Below are 19,088 nucleotides of genomic sequence, written 5' to 3'. Positions count from 1 at the left end.
GTCCGAGGTTAACGGTTCTTCTATCGATGTGTTTGAAGTTACAGAGTGAGATCTCTGCGGAAAATTGCAGCGTCGCAAACCTGCTCTCTCTCTCTCTGTGGCTGTCTTTACCCGAGGGTCGGACACACACCGACTCCGGCTCAGTACAGCGTGAGACACACATCATGGCAGAGAGAGCCAAAAGATCCAAAGTGCTGCTACATTTTACTTGAGTAAATGCTGATAACTCTAGTCACAAATGCAATAAATCCTTGACGGAAGTAAGGAAGGTTATACCAGCAATATTACATCGCTTATCGTCTAGCTAATTGTTTAGCTGCGAATGTATTTTAAAGATTTTGGAACTTTTTGTTTTGCTGCTCAAGAAAGATTATCTGTACACATACAAGAAAAATAAAGCAATGACAATTCTTTTGTTAATCAATTGTCTTTTTTCTGTCAAAAAGAACAGATAAGAGTACCGATAAGGAACCGAACCGATCAAATCCTAACGACACCCATCCCTAGCTGTCCACCCAAACTAGTATGCAGTTTGCTGCAGCATAGTGTGAGATTAGCCCTGGACAGACACCAAAGGAAGCATGCACGCACGGACACAGGCACACATGCGAGCGATCACATGATCGTCTTGGTGGAGATGATTACTGTGTCGAATGAGTTTCAGAGGTTCCCAATTCGAAAGGTATCATAATCGCTCTCTAGCTGTCAACATACATCGTCCCACCATAGAAATATATCTTGGGGTAATAGGTAGGTGTCAATAATCAATCACACAGAAGTTGAAAATGATATAGATTAATAAATACGAAGAGGTGTCGTCCTTTCAGTGTAGCAGGAGAAAAGACCAGTTGTTAATCATAAAAATGATATTTGAGCTTGCTGTCTGATAATTATTTCTCTCTTTCACACACATATTCTTTCAAATTGATTGATATGTCAAAATGAAAAGCTTGGGGGTAATTTTCCCAAGGCACTTGTCCGTGGTTGCAGAAATGGGAACATCTTTACAGACAGACATGTGATTTTCTGACGACGTTCTTTTGTGTTATTCAAGGTTAATATGAAGTCAAACACACAAGCGGAGAAGAAAAAGACCATTTATGAAGCAGACCACTCTGGCAGAGATGAAAAGACTTATACTGAACTCCGACATCTTTTCAGTCTGACAAGAGTGATGCTCTGCCATCATTGAATGTGATCTCATTGATGCTATTCTTCGTAAAAGTGCACTATTTGAGGCAGACACAACTGCAATTTGATTGTGCTTGCATAATGACAATAAAGTTCTTGATTGATTGAGCTTAGCCGCTCTACATTAGACTAGCTAAGCTTTATTCAGAACTTAAACAAAAGATTATTATCTCTGTTGGCTGAGGAACTTTTCTTTAAGTCCTGCTTTCCTTAGCTCTGTTGCTTAGCTTCGGCTCTTGTGCTGCTCGTACAGTATACAGTCTACAATGAAAATCTTGGCAGATTTACTGCTCGAAATTCATTGTAATTTTTTAAAATATGACTTTGGTTGCATGCAAAGTCAATGGAAAGATGCAGCAAGCAAAAGAGCCCCGGGTGTGGCGAATTGATCGGGCAGCAACCTCAGGTTCTAAAAAAAAAAAGAAGCCAATGAGGAATTGTCTTAAACCTGCATTCTTTCTAAAGTCCAGCAGGGGGCGACTCCTCTGGTTGCAAAAAGAAGTCTAGATAGATAGATAGATAGATAGATAGATAGATAGATAGATAGATAGATAGATAGATAGATAGATAGATAGATAGATAGATAGATAGATAGATAGATAGATTAAAAAAAGGCCGTAATGTTCAGTTCGGTGAGAGGCTGAGCTGAACAAAAACACACTCCCACAGACATCCATTGCTAGTTGGCTTACTGCTAAAATACAGCTGGTGCATTGGCTTTTTGATGCCAATCAAACACACAGACGGTGCAGCTGTCCAAATTCACACCTTCACATCTTATTCAAACCCTACTGAAAATGGAAACAGTGAGAAAACAAACTGAAACTAGAAAACACAAAAAGGCTGCAAAACCTGCTGAATGTGTTCTATAATAATGAAAATAACTATAATTTGTGTAACCTGTATCTGCAGTAAAATGCACATAGTTCAGTAGTCAAAATCACAAACAAACACAGCGGGTAAGATTAACACCCTACGAGGACTATTGACACCTGTCAGTTTTAAACACACAAGCATGAATTACAAAAAACATTCATAATCCCACACAAAAACACTTTGTACATCCATTATATGAAGTGAAGCAGGGACATCGTGACACCTCGTCTCCATATTTGTGTGTGAGACACAAAAAGTGCGTGTGTGTGCGTGTGTGTGTGTGTGTGTGTTCATCAGGGAATGTGACAGAGTGCTTACTGCTGTAGCAAATAAGTGCAGAGCGAGCGTCTGGGGCAGTCCAGGGATCACACTGAGCACAATGCACTGCAGCTGCGATCAATTTAGGAAGCGAGGGAGTGTGTGAGCAAGTGAGGGAGATTGGAGGTGGGGGGGCCTGGAGGTCCCATAATGGAAAGGTCACAGGTTTGATCCCTGAGGAGGCAGAGACAAGACTTCCATTAGAGAAAGAACTCCGGAACTGTTTGACCCCGTCTCTCTGCTCACAGTTTTAGTAATCCTGTTTAGACTTGAACTTCCTGTGGAAAATAATAAATAGCAGTGACGATGTTCCAATCACTTCCATTTGTTGTGCACGAACGTGTTTATTCGTCAAAGTATTCAAGGCAAAAATACAGATGTGAATATTAGTTTTTCTTCTTCATTTCCTCTGATTACATTTTCAAGGTGTCCGGAGTTATGTAGATCAAAAACGTATTTATTATTAAGAGAAAAGTAAATTAAGAAATGGGTAAATAAATCAAAAAAATAAATTAATTAAAATGAATATGTAAAAGGTATTTTAAAAGGCATTAATACAATAAGTTTGTAAAGATTTTTAAGATGAATTCAATAGAAATTCATTTCTATCTACATTGTGTAAAAGCAGAAAATCCAAAAGTTGTTACTTGATCATTATTCTTAATTGGATTTATTTCTCCTCAGTGTAATTTGCTTTCACCTGCTGTACTATATTGACCTTTAAAACTATATGAAAATAAAAAACCTGATTTATTTTCACTCTATAAATCAAATTATAGATCAAACAAACACTCCAAGATATTGTATCTTTATTCACTTGTTTATTTCCAGTTTATTTGACCATAGTATTCTTCAGTTATTTATTTATTTACTCCATTATAAGTCATATTTGGTCTTCTATACCCCTGTGGAAAGAGTTGCTCACTGATTAAAGTTCAGTGTTTCCATTAAAACATCATTTTCTTTGGATTTTACAAAGACCACGACTGTACCGTTTTATCTGTACCCTCATGTGTGGAATGGCCTCGAGAGGAGACTTTAATGTTAGCTGTTTAATATTTATTGTCATGAAGAGTTGAGCAGATGGACCCTAAGGCATTAGTCTACTAACGGCAACAGGAACTGGGAGAAGTAACTTTTAATCACAGTAAGGTTCAAAACTGAAAACCTCGACTTAAAAAGCAAACTACTCTGACGAGAGGATGAAGTGCAGGTGGGGGGAATGAGGTGATGAGGCAGGAGAACCAGCAGGGAGCTGATTGTCTGGGAACAACTGACGAGGCTGATTCAGAGCAGGTGGGCAGATGAGCAAAGGAGGAAAAAAAGCTGTACGCAAAACACCGAAAAACAGCTAAATCCAGTCTACTTGACACAGTGCCAGACTTTAACATTCATGAAACAGAGAACACAAACTGCTTTGAAAAGAGAGGGACTCAAATTTCACTTTATTATAAAACATCGGAGGCCATATTTGCATTTTCCATCGATAAGCTGCTATATAACGTATAATGCAGTCAGCGTCACATACAGCAGAGTGGGGGGGGGGGGGGGGGGGGGTCTGACACACACCGACGCACTCTTACATGCAAAGTAGCTGCAACAATAGACAATCTGTTGTCCATTCCTATCTGTTTAGCTGCTTGTAATTAGTAAGCGACGACGTTTATCACTACCTGCAGCGCTAAGCACACATGCACACACTCAACACATAGCAGTCGCCTACTAAATCAGGTGAATGACTGTTGAATGTGTTTATGATTATCATGCAGCTGTAATTTTACATTTAAAAGGTTATTTAAATAACTAACTTGAGGAGGTTCATATCGGCGCCTAACACCCTGTGTTCATGAGGAGATTCTAGATATCTTCACATTTCTGTTTTGGAGTCTTATTGCTTACGATAAGATCAAATTCCCCCCTTTTGAAAAAGCCTAAAAAGCTTTGTTTACAACATGAAAGGTACATTCATAATACCCTTTTATATTAATCACTTTGCTAACTAGATAAATCTTATTCTGACCAGCAGTTAATGTGTCCTCAAAAATATCCACACTCAGTTTTATGCTGTATACAATACAGCATCTTATAGGTACATTTTCATGAAAACATACAACTGAACCGTTTGCTGACATGTCCCTGATTGTATACCTTTATTAACAGCAGAAAGGCATGGGCATTTACAGTGTTTAAGCATTAATATAAGCTAATGCGTGCACACACACACACACACACACACACACCTGGACATGCGCACACACACACACACACACACACACAGTAAAGGTTTGCAGTAGCTACCAGCGGAAGCATAACTTCTCATTATTAACGTAATAATCATAATAAAAAAAAAAAAACCATAAATAGCAACTGTTCAAGTAACAGTGACACATTCAACTAGCTGCTCTGTTAGCTTATAATGAGCATGCGTGTGTATGACGCAGGTAAGAGCAGGAATTCACAGTACAATACAGTGAGGCACATACTCTGCTTTATGTTCCTCCATTCATTAGAATGCATCGCTGTGGCTCGAGTGCTTGGAGCGGTGAGTTCTGGCGTGTTGATCCAAATTACATCAGGAGCTCATCAGTGGTTCATTACCGCCGAGTGTGTCCTCCGGCTGTCACTTCCTGTGAGACAGACAGACAGAGAGATATATATATATATATATATATAGAGAGAGAGAGACAGACAGAGAGAGAGATATAGAGAGAGACAGAGAGACAGAGAGAGAGACAGACAGACAGATATATATATATATATATATAGAGAGAGAGAGACAGACAGAGAGAGAGATATAGAGAGAGACAGAGAGAGATAAAGAGAGACAGACAGAAAGAGAGACAGACAGAGACACACAGAGAGATAGATAGAGAGAGAGAGAGAGAGAGAGAGAGAGAGAGAGAGAGACAGAGAGAGAGGGCGCATGTTAGAAAATCTATAATGTAATTGAAAATCTTCTGCTGAGATGTTTGAGGAAAAGTGAAAAATCTATTTTTTCCACCTAAATTTAAAATACTATAAAAGATTAAACTAGAAGCTGGACTAATAACTATTTTGTGGCTATATAATAAATTACTACATTTTATGTGCGCACAGAAAATGATCACTCAACTCTGTGGTTCCTTTCAGAGTTTTAAAATTATTTTTAGGTCACTGTTTTGGTTACTTTTACCATTATGATGCGTTCAAGCTCTACTCTGTAAAAATGAGTATTGCACAAAGATTATAAATAAATAAATAAATTACAACGCTATCGTGATGTATTCAAATGTAATCTGGTAACATTTTTGGAGAGAAACTTGAATGAATACAGTTGTTTAAAGGAGATGTTTCACAGCAAAATAAAATAGATTTGTATGACCTGTTTAACTTCACTCGCTCTGAGCAGCTTACTAAAAATAATTAAAACTAGTTTTGCCAAAAATATTTAAATAAAAATACAATCATATGTTTGCTAATCATTTAGATTGTGTGCAAACAAACACTATGAAAATAGCAAAGTAAAGGGATAACAATGAGCAAAAATTGTCCTTTCAGGTGTCATCTACCTGTTTCGATGCGGTCCGTATGTGTCCAGCATGAGCGTGCTGGCCTGTTCCAGGTTCAGCTGGCAGCGCTGCAGGAGCTCCTCGCACTCGGCTCTCGAGCGCAGGCCCAGACGAAACAACTGCTCCACCTACGACACGGACGACGGGAGGAGGCGTTTTAGGCAGGCAGGTCGGCAAGGTGTTCAGTGTGGACTGCACTTGTGTTACGTGTATTTTTGATTGTCCTGAGCGTGTTGATATTATTCTACTTGAAGCACAGCTGAGCTCAGGGACATTCTGTGTGTCAAGCTTGCTCAGATTTTGTCCAGAGCGTCACATGAGCAGAGCCACACCGCTGCAATAAAATGCATATTGCTGCAATAAATGGTTAAAACCTTGTCATAAGTCTGGATTGCCTAATTGTTTCTTCTCCTCTATTTTTTTGGATCAGCATGTGTACTGTAAGTTTGTATTTGGGGATTTGATATACTGGTATTTCCTGGGAATTCTTGCCTAAATGTACTAAAAAAAACTACTTTACTCTTTCCAGTAAAAGAGTGCGAAAATATTGAAATCTAGAGAAAGAAATTCAGCTTATTTACAAGAACTTTATATGTTAACTTTTTGGCAAAGGCTATTCTTGTACCTGGTAAAAACCTGTACTGAAGGACACAACAGATGTGTAGACAGATGTGTATCGGTTTACCTTCAGATGATTTACGGCCTGAAGGACGCTCCAGTTGTGACTCTGCAGAGCTGCCTGACACTCCTCCAGCGTGACACCGTGTACTGCTCCTTGGACCTGTCAATCACAACATCAATGTATAATGAATGAAGGATTAAAGTTCAAAGAAACATGACTGGACTCATGGTTTGTTTGTATTTCAAACAATTTTAACTTCCATATCAGGAAAATGACTTTTTTAACATAATCCTCTAAACTGTAAACAATTACAAAGCCTTGAAACGTATATATTAATAATTTAACATAAAAAACAAACAGATTTACGGTTTTAATCTGAAACTTGCTCAGTCACTTGTACAATGAATCAAATTTGCAATTCATCAAGTTCAACATATTTTTCGAATTACCCGACAGCACTTTGAAGTTTACAGTCAAACTGTTATGAAAGTATAATAAACTTTATGATTTTCATCCTAAATTAACATTAAAACAATCATCCAGACAGTGGAGGAGCAGGAGATAAAGTCTGACTATGATGGAGATCTGCTGCTTTGTCAGCATAAAATTAATCAATACAGGGACTTTTAAATGTTTTTAAAAAGTTACGTGTTGTTTACTAAAAAAACTATGTGAAGATAAAGCAATGAGGAGGAAAAGAGAAAATAAAAACATTTCCTTTGCCTCTCCTTTACCTGCGTGACGCTCTGCTCCCGTTGCATGCTGGGAGCTGCAGTTCGCCCGTTGTTGTTGTTGTAGGAGGAGTTTGGTTTTGCTCCGCCAGGATGCTGAATCATGGGTTTGACAGCCGCCATATTGGCTGCTCCATATCTGACACAACATATGGAGACATTTTTAACAATTAGGTACGAATCAATGATTCCAACAGATAACAATGTTTATATTTCATCTATATACTGACTCAAAGCTTGTATGTATCACATGTATTTATGATTTGAACAAAAGCTCTATAACAACTACTAACTGGACCGTAAGGATCAATATTCTTGTCAGTTGTTTGGTTGTTTTGAAGGTTAATAATGAATTTTAAAACTCAATTTAAAAGTGTTTTATTTAAACGAAGAAAAGCAATATAAAAGACCATTTTGTTTTTATAAAAACGTCTGTTAATGCCAATACGTGTTCTAGAAGTGAAGAAGAATCAAACTTAAAATGTTGCATCTCACACAAAAACTGCAAGATAAACCAGTTTAAATGTGCATCAAACTCCACTTTGATCACCTTTTAGTACAGTGTTTCTCATTGTGGCTACGAAACCACTTGTAATCAGTATTTGCCGTTCTGATTGTTGCATTTTTACGCTTTATTTTAGTTTTTTTTATATATTTTTCCATTTATTTTATTAATCTCTTATTGTGTAAAATAGCTGATGTGAAATATATCATTATACTGTGAGTAAAACAGGAAGATTAGGAACAGATGGAATTCAAATAAGCTCGATACATTTCAATGTGGAGAGAGAACAAATGCTTTAGTGAGCAACACAAATGCAGCTCAGTCAGGCCGTCAGTCAGACAGCATTTTGTTCCTCTGTATTGAGTGACGGCTGCTCTCTCTCTCTGGGTGTTACGTGAGCTTTCGTTTGTAAACTGTTGTAATACCTCATGAACTTTTAGTTTAAGGAACAATCAGACTGAGCTGGAGAAGCTGATTTATTGTAGAACATGCAGAAAACTTGTGGGTTGCTGATTGCTAACAAAACAATGTCTCGTATTGACTTGGAGGCATTGATGCTATTGGCATATATTTCAAGTATCGCTTTAATAGAGCGAGCCTCTTAATGCATTCTGTATAAACTTGAATTTTAAGATGTTTTGACAGTTACACACTTCTCGTCACTTTAAAGGTCTAGTGTGTACGACAGCAGATGCAAACTTCTCCTGTGTGCCAAGCGTGTTGGAGAACTACGGTGGCCGACGCAATAACGTGAAAACACTGATTATAATATATTATTATATTGCTGGCTTAACCAAGATAGTTGAACAGTGTTTGATATCAGAAACACACCTTTCCAGAAAAGCCGGTCGCTCTGGCAGAGGGGCGGGAGTAGAGCTGTCAACCAGTGAGGAAAGGCCACGCCCCTCACTAAAGGCGAGGGGATCCAGTAAGGAGCTTGATGCGTAAGAGGAGCCACGAGCTGCAAGCCGTGATGTAGCTTGAACAGAGGAGGAGGACGAGTTGGAGGACAGAAGGGGACCCAGGTGTCCGGATGCCCGGCGTGGGGAGACGGAGAGGGGAGGAGGAGGAGGCAGGGACATGGGGTAGGAGGACAGCGGCGGAACCAGTGGGAGGGGGGACGAGGAGCGGGAGCCCGGCTGAGAGAACGCGTGGTCTCTGGGTGGGATCTGAGGGGGCGTGTCTTCCCCTTCGCCCAGGCAGATGGAGCTGGAGCGCGGCTGCGGGTGGGTGGTGCGGGCGGTGAGGTTGCGCTTGGAGGGACGCAGCGGGGGGACGGGGCTGCGGGGAGGCAGCACCGGCCGGTCCTCGAAGCAGCAGGAGAAGGAGGACGTGGAGGTGGGGGAGGGAGGAGGCAGGTAGATCTGCCGGTGGGGGCCCAACGGAGCCAGAGGCATGGGGAGCGGGGAGGAGGGGAGGGAGCGGCCTGTTGACATCGGAACCTGCAGCTTCACCATCACCTGCACCCAGACAGAAATATTAGCAGTTGTCTGTTTGTGTGTATCAATCAAAGACTACTTTGAAAACCACACGTTCGTTACTTCTCTCTGTAGTTCTTTGAAGAGGTCGGCCGACTGCGACTCGCTCCTGATCGCCATAGTGCCGCTGGGCGTGGCCGCGGGCTCCTCGGTAAACCCCTTGTTGATAGACCGCACCTCCTGGTCGTCCGATTGGTCCTCGAGCTCCGTCGCGACCACGTCGTAAGATGGCTGAGGGAGAGGCCAGTCCAGGATGGACGGAGTGTCCTGAGGATGAGAATGATGGACAATGAAGTAAAAAAGTGATGCACAAGATAAGTTAAGCGTTGGTTATACATATGGATCCAACGTGTAGGCAGAACCTCTGGGATCTTTTCCATTTGTAACAATGCTTACAACCAAAAATCCAGCCTTGGCTGGCTTCACATGTCTCGGTAAAGAGGCTAGTTTTACAAAAAACAATCTGGTATTGTTGTTTATTGAATATTTCTCGTTCTTCGTGGACTTTAACGAAAACCATTTCCCATAAGCCCTCGACCTTTTTGCATGCTCAACTCCTAAACAACGTCACAAAAGGCGAAGATGACGACATTTCTATGTTGTAAACATGTTAGACAACATATTCAAACTCCACCATGAATTACAGCTCAGTGGAGGTGATTGAAGGGAGCCATAAGATTAGAGGACAATGAAACATTCCTTTGAAACCCAAAGTAAACCACTACAATGCACATGATCAATCACTGAGCATGAATCCATCACACTGCACCCCCTTCGGTCTCATTTAACGGCACTAAATGATTCCAGACATTTCTTTTGAGAGCGCAGACAGTGTGGGCTTGTCTTTGACTTCAGGATTATGTGATGCTGGAGCACAATTGCTTTCTATTTGTGTTGGCGTGCGATGGGAGAACCAAAAGTTCAAGAGATAGCTGAAATCCCCAGATAGGAAATCATGTGCGAAAAACTACCGAATGAATGAATGTGAAACAGTATGTGCTGCTCCAGAAAAATGCATATCATCCTTCACATCAATTTCAGCGAGATAAACGATTGCACAAACAGAAAGCAACTGTTACGAAAGGGTCATGTCACAAACGGGGCTAACCGAGCTAGCACGACAGCTACAGCAAGCTAATCTGCTAGCGTCTGCGCGACCAGCTGTGCTAGCTGTTATAACAACGCTACCTTATACAGACCACACAGTGTTGTTTCATGTGTTTTTATGTTGCAGTGGATATATTTCAGCAGGAATCTGTGTTTTTTTTGTTTTTCTGCAGTGAGCTGCTGCATCAGCATTATCTGATGGTGAAGGTGTTTTTCTGGCCCAAAGAGCCACACACTAAATAACCTGACACAGAAAAGATTACAAAATCCGGTTAACTAGGAGTTGTTTGCATGACGAGTATATATATGATCTATAATACAACATACCTCCATCTGCTTATTCTGTAAATATATTATCTGACTATTCAATAGTGACTATATTGCCATTATTGTACTAATATGTATTTATACCTGCACTATATATTTTGCCTACTGCAACTGCTGCACAAGCATTAATCATTTTATTTATTCATGCCTGTGTACTGTATGCGTCTGCTTTGCATGTTTCAATAAGTGCAATTTCTTTCTAATTTTGTTCAATAAATCTGTCCAGGGACTGTAGATGTAAAATAGCCTTTTGATGAACGCAGGTGGTTTAACAACGTATATATCTAAATGTGTACTATCCCTGTTAAATTAACCAGCAAATAGAAAACATTTGAATCACAACTAAGCTTTACCGTCTTTTAATTGCTTACATGTGCCCTTCCATCATCCACACATGCGTAGCTTTTACCCTCCTTTTATCTTCAAACTCACAGCACATTATTCTCACATCCAACTCTCCTCTTCACTCTCTAACTGCACCTTCAGCGTGTCCTCATCCGGCTGCCGCGTCTCAGTGAGCGGCGAGGGCGTGGTCGAGCTAAAGCTGTCATCGGTGAAGTCGATGAGCGACACCTCGCTTTTGGCCGAGCGCACGCCGGACGCCTCCCAGGGTCGCAGCTTCAGCCCCAGGGACACTCCCAGCCTCTTCAGCCCCGAGGAGGCGCTGCTGTCGTCAGCGTCGTCGTCGTAGTCGTCCATCACGGAGTCGTAGAACGGCTCTGCACGCACACACACACACATGCAAACTCCAGAGTTAGGAATCATGTATTTAAAAGGACAGATTGTAGACGACAGACTGCACAGGGGAAGAGAAACACTTACTCTTCAGCTGGACGGCAGGTTGAGGCGGACGAGGAGGAGGTTGCTCTGATAAAGAGAGTTTTAGACATTTAGTTTGCATTCACTCAGTGAGTTAAAACCACTCTGAAAGAAGAATGAGCTCAGTTTTCTAAAAGAGAAGCATGTGTACAACAAAAGCCACAGAAAATATTCCTTTACCGTCCCTTTTACTGCTGTAGATGTTTAGTTTTGTGCCAACTTTTTTATATACTTTTGGGTTGGTTAATCTACAGCAATATATCATTTTCTATAAGATCATCACGTACATAGTTTCATTCCACCACTGTGTGTGTGTGTGTGTGTGTGTGTGTGTTTAAATGAAGAGATGGATTTACTCTTGGTGCGGTTGGGGAGTTTGGTGGGCCTGGCGGTGCTCGGGTCCATCCCGAGGATGTCAGGAGGGTCCATGGGGTTCCCCAAATACAGACTGAAAGGGAGCAGACAAGTAAATCACATTCAAAGAAAGCTGCCGCCGCAAATTAATTCAGCATCGGTTTCTATATAAAGGCTACAAAATGGAACATTAAATGTGATTTACGACAGTAAGCGACACACGTTGCTGCTGTAATCACTGCCAGTTAAAGTGTGGATTAGAGAATTGAGGCTTTTTTCTGTTCTTGGAACAGTTGCTCTGGATTTGAGCTCGGTCTTAAAAACAGCTTAACAAGTACATCATCTGTTGGTGAACTGATGCACTGCTGCACTCCAGTGGAGAACAAGCATTGCTACAAAAGCACATGGTTCAAGCTTGATAGTATTATTATTATAATTCATAATTGATGTAATTTATTTGTTGCTTACAGCCCATTTGCACTATTTTATAGTGTATATTTGTACAGCTTGTGTTTCATGCTGTGTTGTGTGTATTGTTTGTACCTTTGCTGTACTTGGGAGGAACCAAAGACACATTTCCACTAAGGGTGGACAATAAAGTCATTCTAATGTAATACTTTATTTAGTTTAATAGTCTCCAATTTATCAAAGTGGTTTTAGATAAAGATAAATTATTCAAGGATTAGAAAAGCAGTCTGCTACTCTTACAAAATGTGGTGTTTATCTATTCTGGCTTGTAAAATGTTATTCTTTCGCCTGAGGAGCTGAGAGTTTATGACTACACAAACATAGATAAACATGAAATATCTGTTATTGTGATGAAACAGGGTTCAACATGGACCACACTGGATGTTTTTTCCCCAGCTCAAAAAGTGTTTTAGTTGCACATTTTGCGTTTTTTCCCTACTAGACTAAAACCTTTCATTTACATCATATGAATAAAACTAATGTTTTATGAACTAGTGAGTATTATTAACCTGTCTATGCGATCTGCATGTCCCCAGCTCCTGTGAGGGTCCGTGTCTCCGTGTCCGGTGTGGATGAAGGAGTGTTTGAGCGGTCGGCTGATGTCGTGGGCGGACAGACCGGCGACCGACGTCACCACGTGACGAGGGAACTGACCAACACGCAGCGTCCCCTTGTTCTGACCTCGCCACCAGTAGTGCTCCGCCCTGAAAACACACACACGGACACATGAGGACAACAAACAGAATACCTTCTACTCTGTTTACCACATGACATGTTGTCTGATTTGTATAAACCGCTTCCTCATATTCAACATCATTTACTAATAAGGGGAGTCTCCTGAGTGCAACAAATAGTCTCTGTCACATGGTGAATGTACCAATGGCAGCAAATCAAGCAAAGATGATTGCTGACTTGTGGGTTTTCATTAGGGCAGCAATACACACACACACACACACACACACACACACACACACACACACAGAAGTGACAATATTTCTATAATGAGCCAGTAACAGGACAGTAATTACAATAATTTCCCACAATTCAAGGAATCCAATGTCAACAAAAGATGCATTTGTTGTCTTGAAAGGATGATGTTCATTCTGCACTGACACACACAAGCAAGACTTTCAAAAAACAGTAATTTCGTTAAAATACTGCTTTTGTGTACGCAAATTAAATTGACATTCTTCTCGGGTATACAGCACGTGTTGCATATCAACTGACCTTCCCTCTATGATGGTGATGACGTCGTTCATTTTAATCTGGAGCTTGTCTTCCTCCTCAAAGTCCTGCAGCGCTTTCATATCCGTCGGCATGGTCTGCAGAACACAAACACACGCTTACAGTTTGAGCAAACCGCTCCACAAGTCTCATGATTTATTACTGCCATCAGCAGGATCAGAAGACACAGAACACCTCATGTCGTCTTGTGTAATGGTGATTTATTCCTTTGCGCTTGCTTTCCCTGTATTGTCCTTTGTTTGCTCGGAGAGTAACTTTTGTGCCAAACTACTTTTGGAGCTACGAGAACACATTATGATATGAGAAATCTCTCATTTTTAAATCGCTACAACTTTAAAGAGGTATTTTTGTGGTGTGTATGAGTTTAAACAGAGATCTGTGTAACATCTATGAACTCCAATGAGGGGCAATTCTGCTATTTTTATTTTTAACTTGAAGTTAAGTCAAATTTTGAATGCAGGTCTTTTACTTGTAACACAGTATTTTGAGTGTGATATTTGCGTTTACTTAAGTAAATGATCTGAATACTACCTCGAGCAGGAAGTCTCTGAGGGCGATGAAAGTCGGTCTGTCCTCAGGTTTGGGGCTCCAGCACTGCAGCATGACGTTGTAAACATCCTGTGGACAGTCGTCCGGTTTACACAGCCGCTCGGCGTCCACGTCCACCTTGTGGAGAATCTGCACGCAGACACAATAACAGAACGCTGACGGGTCATTATTACCCGGTGAATGGTTATTTTGATCCAAAACATGAATTTCTTCCTCCCCTGAACTTTTACGGCAAACTAGAAAAGATGTGCGTGTGCGTATGTAGGCACCTGGCTCCCGTTAAGGCCCAGCCACGGCTCCTGTCCGTGGGTGAACATCTCCCACAGAGTGACCCCGAACATCCAGGTATCGGACGAATGAGAGAAACTACGAGACTTCAGAGACTCCGGGGCACACCTGCAGAGAGACAAGGACGAAGACAGAGAAAAAGAAAACGTCAGGGAGGAAGATAAACGATGGAGAGCAACACCAGGACTGTTTGAATCACTGGACGTTCTTCTCACCATGGGAAAGGGATTTTGTGGCCCTCCTCCATGATGTATTGGTCGGTGTGTGTTGGCAGTGCTCTCATCAGGCCAAAGTCTCCGATCTTCACCGTTTCATTGGTGGACAGCAGAACGTTGCGGGCGGCCAGGTCCCTGTGGAGGAAACGTCTCTGCTCCAGGTAGGCCATGCCGCACGCCACCTACACACCGACAGAGACAGCGGTGGAATGTGACTAAATACATCTCCTCAAAGTACTCATTAGTATACATTTGAGGTACTTGTACTTGAGTATTTCCATTTTATGTAACTTTATACTCTTTACTGATGTATTGCTGTAGATTAAACTACCCAACAGTATATAAAAGAGTTAAAATTAGCACAACCTATAACATCTACAGCAGTTAAAATGCAACATACACATTAATGCAGTAGTAATATAATCCAGAAACACCATAAATAATAGTAAAACACTGACAGGGAACATTTCACTGCACAATAAGTACTTTTACTTTGATACTTTTACTACACTTTGCTGATAATACTTACATACTTTTACTGAAGTATGGCTCTGAAATCAGGACTATTTATTATAGTATTTATTATAGTTTATATATAGAGTATCTTAACAGTGTGGTATTGGTACTTTTACTTAAGTACAGGATTGGAACATATCCTTCATTGGTAAGAAAGGTTTTTGCTAACATATGGAGTAAAATGTTATTTCTTATTTTTAATGTTTTAGAACAAAACTTCATGTTGTGCTGGATGCGACTAGAATATTTACATTTGTTGCATGATAATTATTTGTTTCACAGTATTTTACATCACAGTATTTACACAACGCCTCTGAAGCACAGACGTTGTGGAAGCAGCATTAGTGGTTTGTTGGGAATAAACCAGCCATACATCTCTGGGCACCAAACATCAGATGGAATTGAGGGTTTATCACTTCCAGTTACTCTCTTTTGTGTTTAATCTTTTTAGTGTTACACTGACCTGCACAGCGTAGTTACACAGAGAGAAGATGAGGATGTGACCCTGACGCTTTCTCAGACGATCCAACAGGGAACCCAGCGGGGCCAGCTCAGCCACCTACACACAAAATACTGTTCATTAGTATTTACACACCTTATTTGTGGCTCAGGTGTCTACCTTTGCATGAACAATGAGAGTGTGTGTGTGTCTTACCATCTTCATGGGCTGTGTGAGGACGATGCCGTACAGCCGGATGAGGTTCTGGTGGCTCAGCGAGTGCATGGCGTTCACCTCCCTGATGAAGTCGTCCAGACCGTCCGAGTCCAACACACCGGCCTTCAGACACTTCACCGCCACGGACAACTATTTGACAGAGAGGGAGAGACGATAACCTGAGCTTGCCTTCTCATACGTTCTGCACACTCGGCATCCCGTTATGTGTGCGTTTCCTTTCTCACCACTCTGCCGTTGGGTCCGGTCCACTCTCCCCTCCGCACCACCCCGAACGTGCCGTCTCCCAGCCGCTCTAACAGCTGCAGCTCCGACTCTCTGATCAGGCAGGTGAGCGAGGCCCCCGGCTCGCTGTTGGCTGGTGCCGTGCCGGACGACGCCCCCTGAGGGAGGGGCTGCTGGGGGTCGGCATCGGGCCGTTTAACCGGAAACACCTACGAGCCCAGGAACAGAATATATTTATGGATCTGCTAAAACGAAATACAGGATCTATATTTTCATTCCATGAAATACATTTTAAGTGATAAGAAAGTTATTTCACTTTCTTTAAATATACACAGTCACTCTGCAAACGTGTGAGCTTTTTGTCAGCCTTGGAATTCAGTTATCTAATAGAAGGAATTTGTTGAAAGTTAGAATGTTGCTTATCTCATTTGGCATTCAAGCTTTTGTTCAGCTGGTGGTTTAATATCAGGGTTACAGAGTCAGAGAGTAAACATTACCAAATACAAGAGTGTGTGTGTGCGTGTGTGTGTGCGTTTGCACCTTGCTCATCCAGGACTTGCGTTTATAAAGGGCTCTTCTCCTCTTGACTGCCTCCCAAAGCCTCCTCTGACCTGCACCAAAACCATCACAAACACTGAAAACATGTCGTATGTCGACGGGACTTTCAAATTAACTTGAATGTCGTATTTTTTAAACATATAATAATAATAAGACGAACCCGGGCGTCCCATGCCGATCTTCTCCAGGTCTTCATTCTTGACGTAGTCGAAGTGAGAGAGCCGCGTGACGTTGAGCTCATCACGGATCCGCAGGAAGTACTGCTGCAGCTGCACATCTGTCAGCAACTCCAGCAGCCACTCTGTCCCCTCCTCACACTGCATCTGTGCACACACACACACACAGACGTGTACCTTGTGTTACTATACATGTGAGGAGGCATTGACAGAGCGCCACAGGTGCATAACTGTGTTTTTAGTATGAAGCAAAAACGTGTGTGCATAAATAGTTTATTGAGTGTGATGTCAATGGACACACTGTAATGTGCAATGGAAATGGAGCAGCTATTCTGAGCTACAAAATCAATATTAAAAAAAAAAGTTTTCCCGCTCTAACCCCTAAAAAACCACAACCTCTTTAGTTGTAAACACTTGGATTCAATAGATGTTGCATGTTAATTAGTGAGCTTTAAAGGTGCAGTGATTTTTTTTTACATTTGGACGGAACCAGGCTAGCTGTTCCCCCCGTTTCCAGTCTTTATGCTAAGCTAAGCTAAACGAATTTTGTTGGTATTTCTTTCTCTGCAAATACTGATATCAATATTTAAGATTTAAAGTCTTGACATAAACAAACATTATCCATAAGGATCTCTTAAATTTGTTTTAAGAAAGCCAGAGCGGGACATTTTATTGAAAAACAAACCTGTCAGTGCTCTCTGGTGGACAAACAATGTCACTGAGACGACGTAGAACACAATAGACACCCGTTACAATGCAGAAACACACATAAAATAAGACTTAGGCCCAATAATGTGCTGCCCCAGTGCATGCTGGGAGGATTCCCAACACACCTATGTCATGTAGCTGCAATCGCATGATCAGCAGCCCTCAACCACTCGTATTAACCCTGATTGGGGTTCTCTACCCGTTAAGCCTTTAATTCAAAATAAGAGCGCGCTGTTACTCAAGATAACTTCATCCGGGATTAACAAATCAAACTGCTTTCAGAGAACCAAACTAGATTAGATGAGAAATAAACTGGATTGTTTTAGTCAGATAACAGCATGAAAAGCCTGAATTAGTGAAGAGCAGGTTGGGAACCACTGGATTAAATTAAAGAATCAAATGGAGAATAGTCTGTAGTCAATCATCAATACACACACATTCACAAACACACTTTCATCCTCTCTCACTCACACACACACACACACACACACACACGCCCACGCTTTATCTCACACTGCATCTACACACATACTGTTATCACAGAAGAACCACTGCCATGTCCACCCACAACCTCACATTTTACCATTTGTCCCCCGACACTCTCTCTGATCCTCCCGTCTCTCTCCTCTTCGTCCTCATCCTCCCCCTCCTCCTCTCCTCTGGCGTAGGGGAGTCGCTGGTACACATAGCTCTCCCCCATACTGTATGCAGCTCCTCTCGTCCTCTGCCTTGTCCCTCTCTCTCTCTCTCTCTCTCTCTCTCTCTCTCTCTCTCTCTCTCTCACACTCCTTTTTCTGTCTAGCTGCTATTCAGAGGCGGCGTTAGCTGCGACTCTAGTTTGCTAATCTCCTCTCTGCTCCATGACCTTCTCTGCTCAATCGATAGGCGCATGCACACACACGTTCACGAACACACCGGGAGGCATTTGACGCCTCTCTCTCCAGTCGTATCACCTAAAGCTATCTATAAACTCCCTCTGTCCTTCCTCCCACTGGGTCTTTCTCTCCCTGCTGACTCACGGCTCCCTGCAGCGTCGGACACCTCCATACTTCCTTTTCTCTCCCTTTCTCTCCCCATCTCTCCCTCGCTCTATAGCTCTCCACCTCCTTCTGGCTCAGCCGCCCGAGCTGCACCGTCTGACGATAAATAATTCAGCAGCTCCAACGAGAGGATGGGAGGGAGGGAGGGGGAGAGATCTTGGGAGGAGAGGAGGGGAGAGAACGTAGATGCAAATAGGTGGACAGATGGATGGGTGAATGGATGAATGGCCAGGCCAAAGAGAAATAATAGGGAGACTCTTCCCAGCATGCATCTGATGGATGCAGACATGCAGCTGGTACAGCAGCTTTGCTTCACATCAACCAAAAACCAGCATCACATCATTAGAGGATGAAAATATGACGTGGTACTTTTGGAAAAATCAGCTATGAACTGATTTCAGGACCATTTTTTAAAGAAATGGTTTCATTCAATTATACACGTAAAAATATATATATATTAAGACATAACTCTGAGATCTGGAAAATGATGACTGCCATTTTCTATTATTTTCTGGCCTTTTTTAGAATAAACAATTGATCAATTAATTGAA

General features: G+C 41.7%; 1 protein-coding gene across 1 annotated transcript; it reads right to left on the bottom strand.

The window, feature by feature from the left end:
- Window positions 1–5,929: 5,929 nt before the first annotated feature.
- Window positions 5,930–18,197, bottom strand: tnk2a (tyrosine kinase, non-receptor, 2a; the record flags this gene model as incomplete). Its single annotated transcript, XM_079181631.1, has 19 exons — window positions 5,930–6,061; window positions 6,619–6,714; window positions 7,290–7,425; window positions 8,623–9,251; window positions 9,333–9,536; window positions 11,184–11,422; window positions 11,526–11,570; window positions 11,879–11,970; window positions 12,854–13,048; window positions 13,572–13,666; window positions 14,121–14,267; window positions 14,408–14,534; window positions 14,642–14,823; window positions 15,621–15,716; window positions 15,813–15,962; window positions 16,058–16,264; window positions 16,596–16,666; window positions 16,774–16,936; window positions 18,081–18,197. 19 exons carry the CDS (start codon window positions 18,195–18,197, stop codon window positions 5,930–5,932), a joined length of 3,123 nt encoding a protein of 1,040 aa, XP_079037757.1.
- Between the last annotated feature and the right edge of the window lie 891 nt (window positions 18,198–19,088).

The sequence above is a fragment of the Pholis gunnellus genome, assembly GCF_910591455.1.
Source record: "Pholis gunnellus genome assembly, chromosome: 20".
Lineage (NCBI taxonomy): Eukaryota > Metazoa > Chordata > Actinopteri > Perciformes > Pholidae > Pholis > Pholis gunnellus.
The sequence above is the reverse complement of the archived record's forward strand: the minus strand, read 5'-3'. Positions and strand labels throughout refer to the sequence as shown.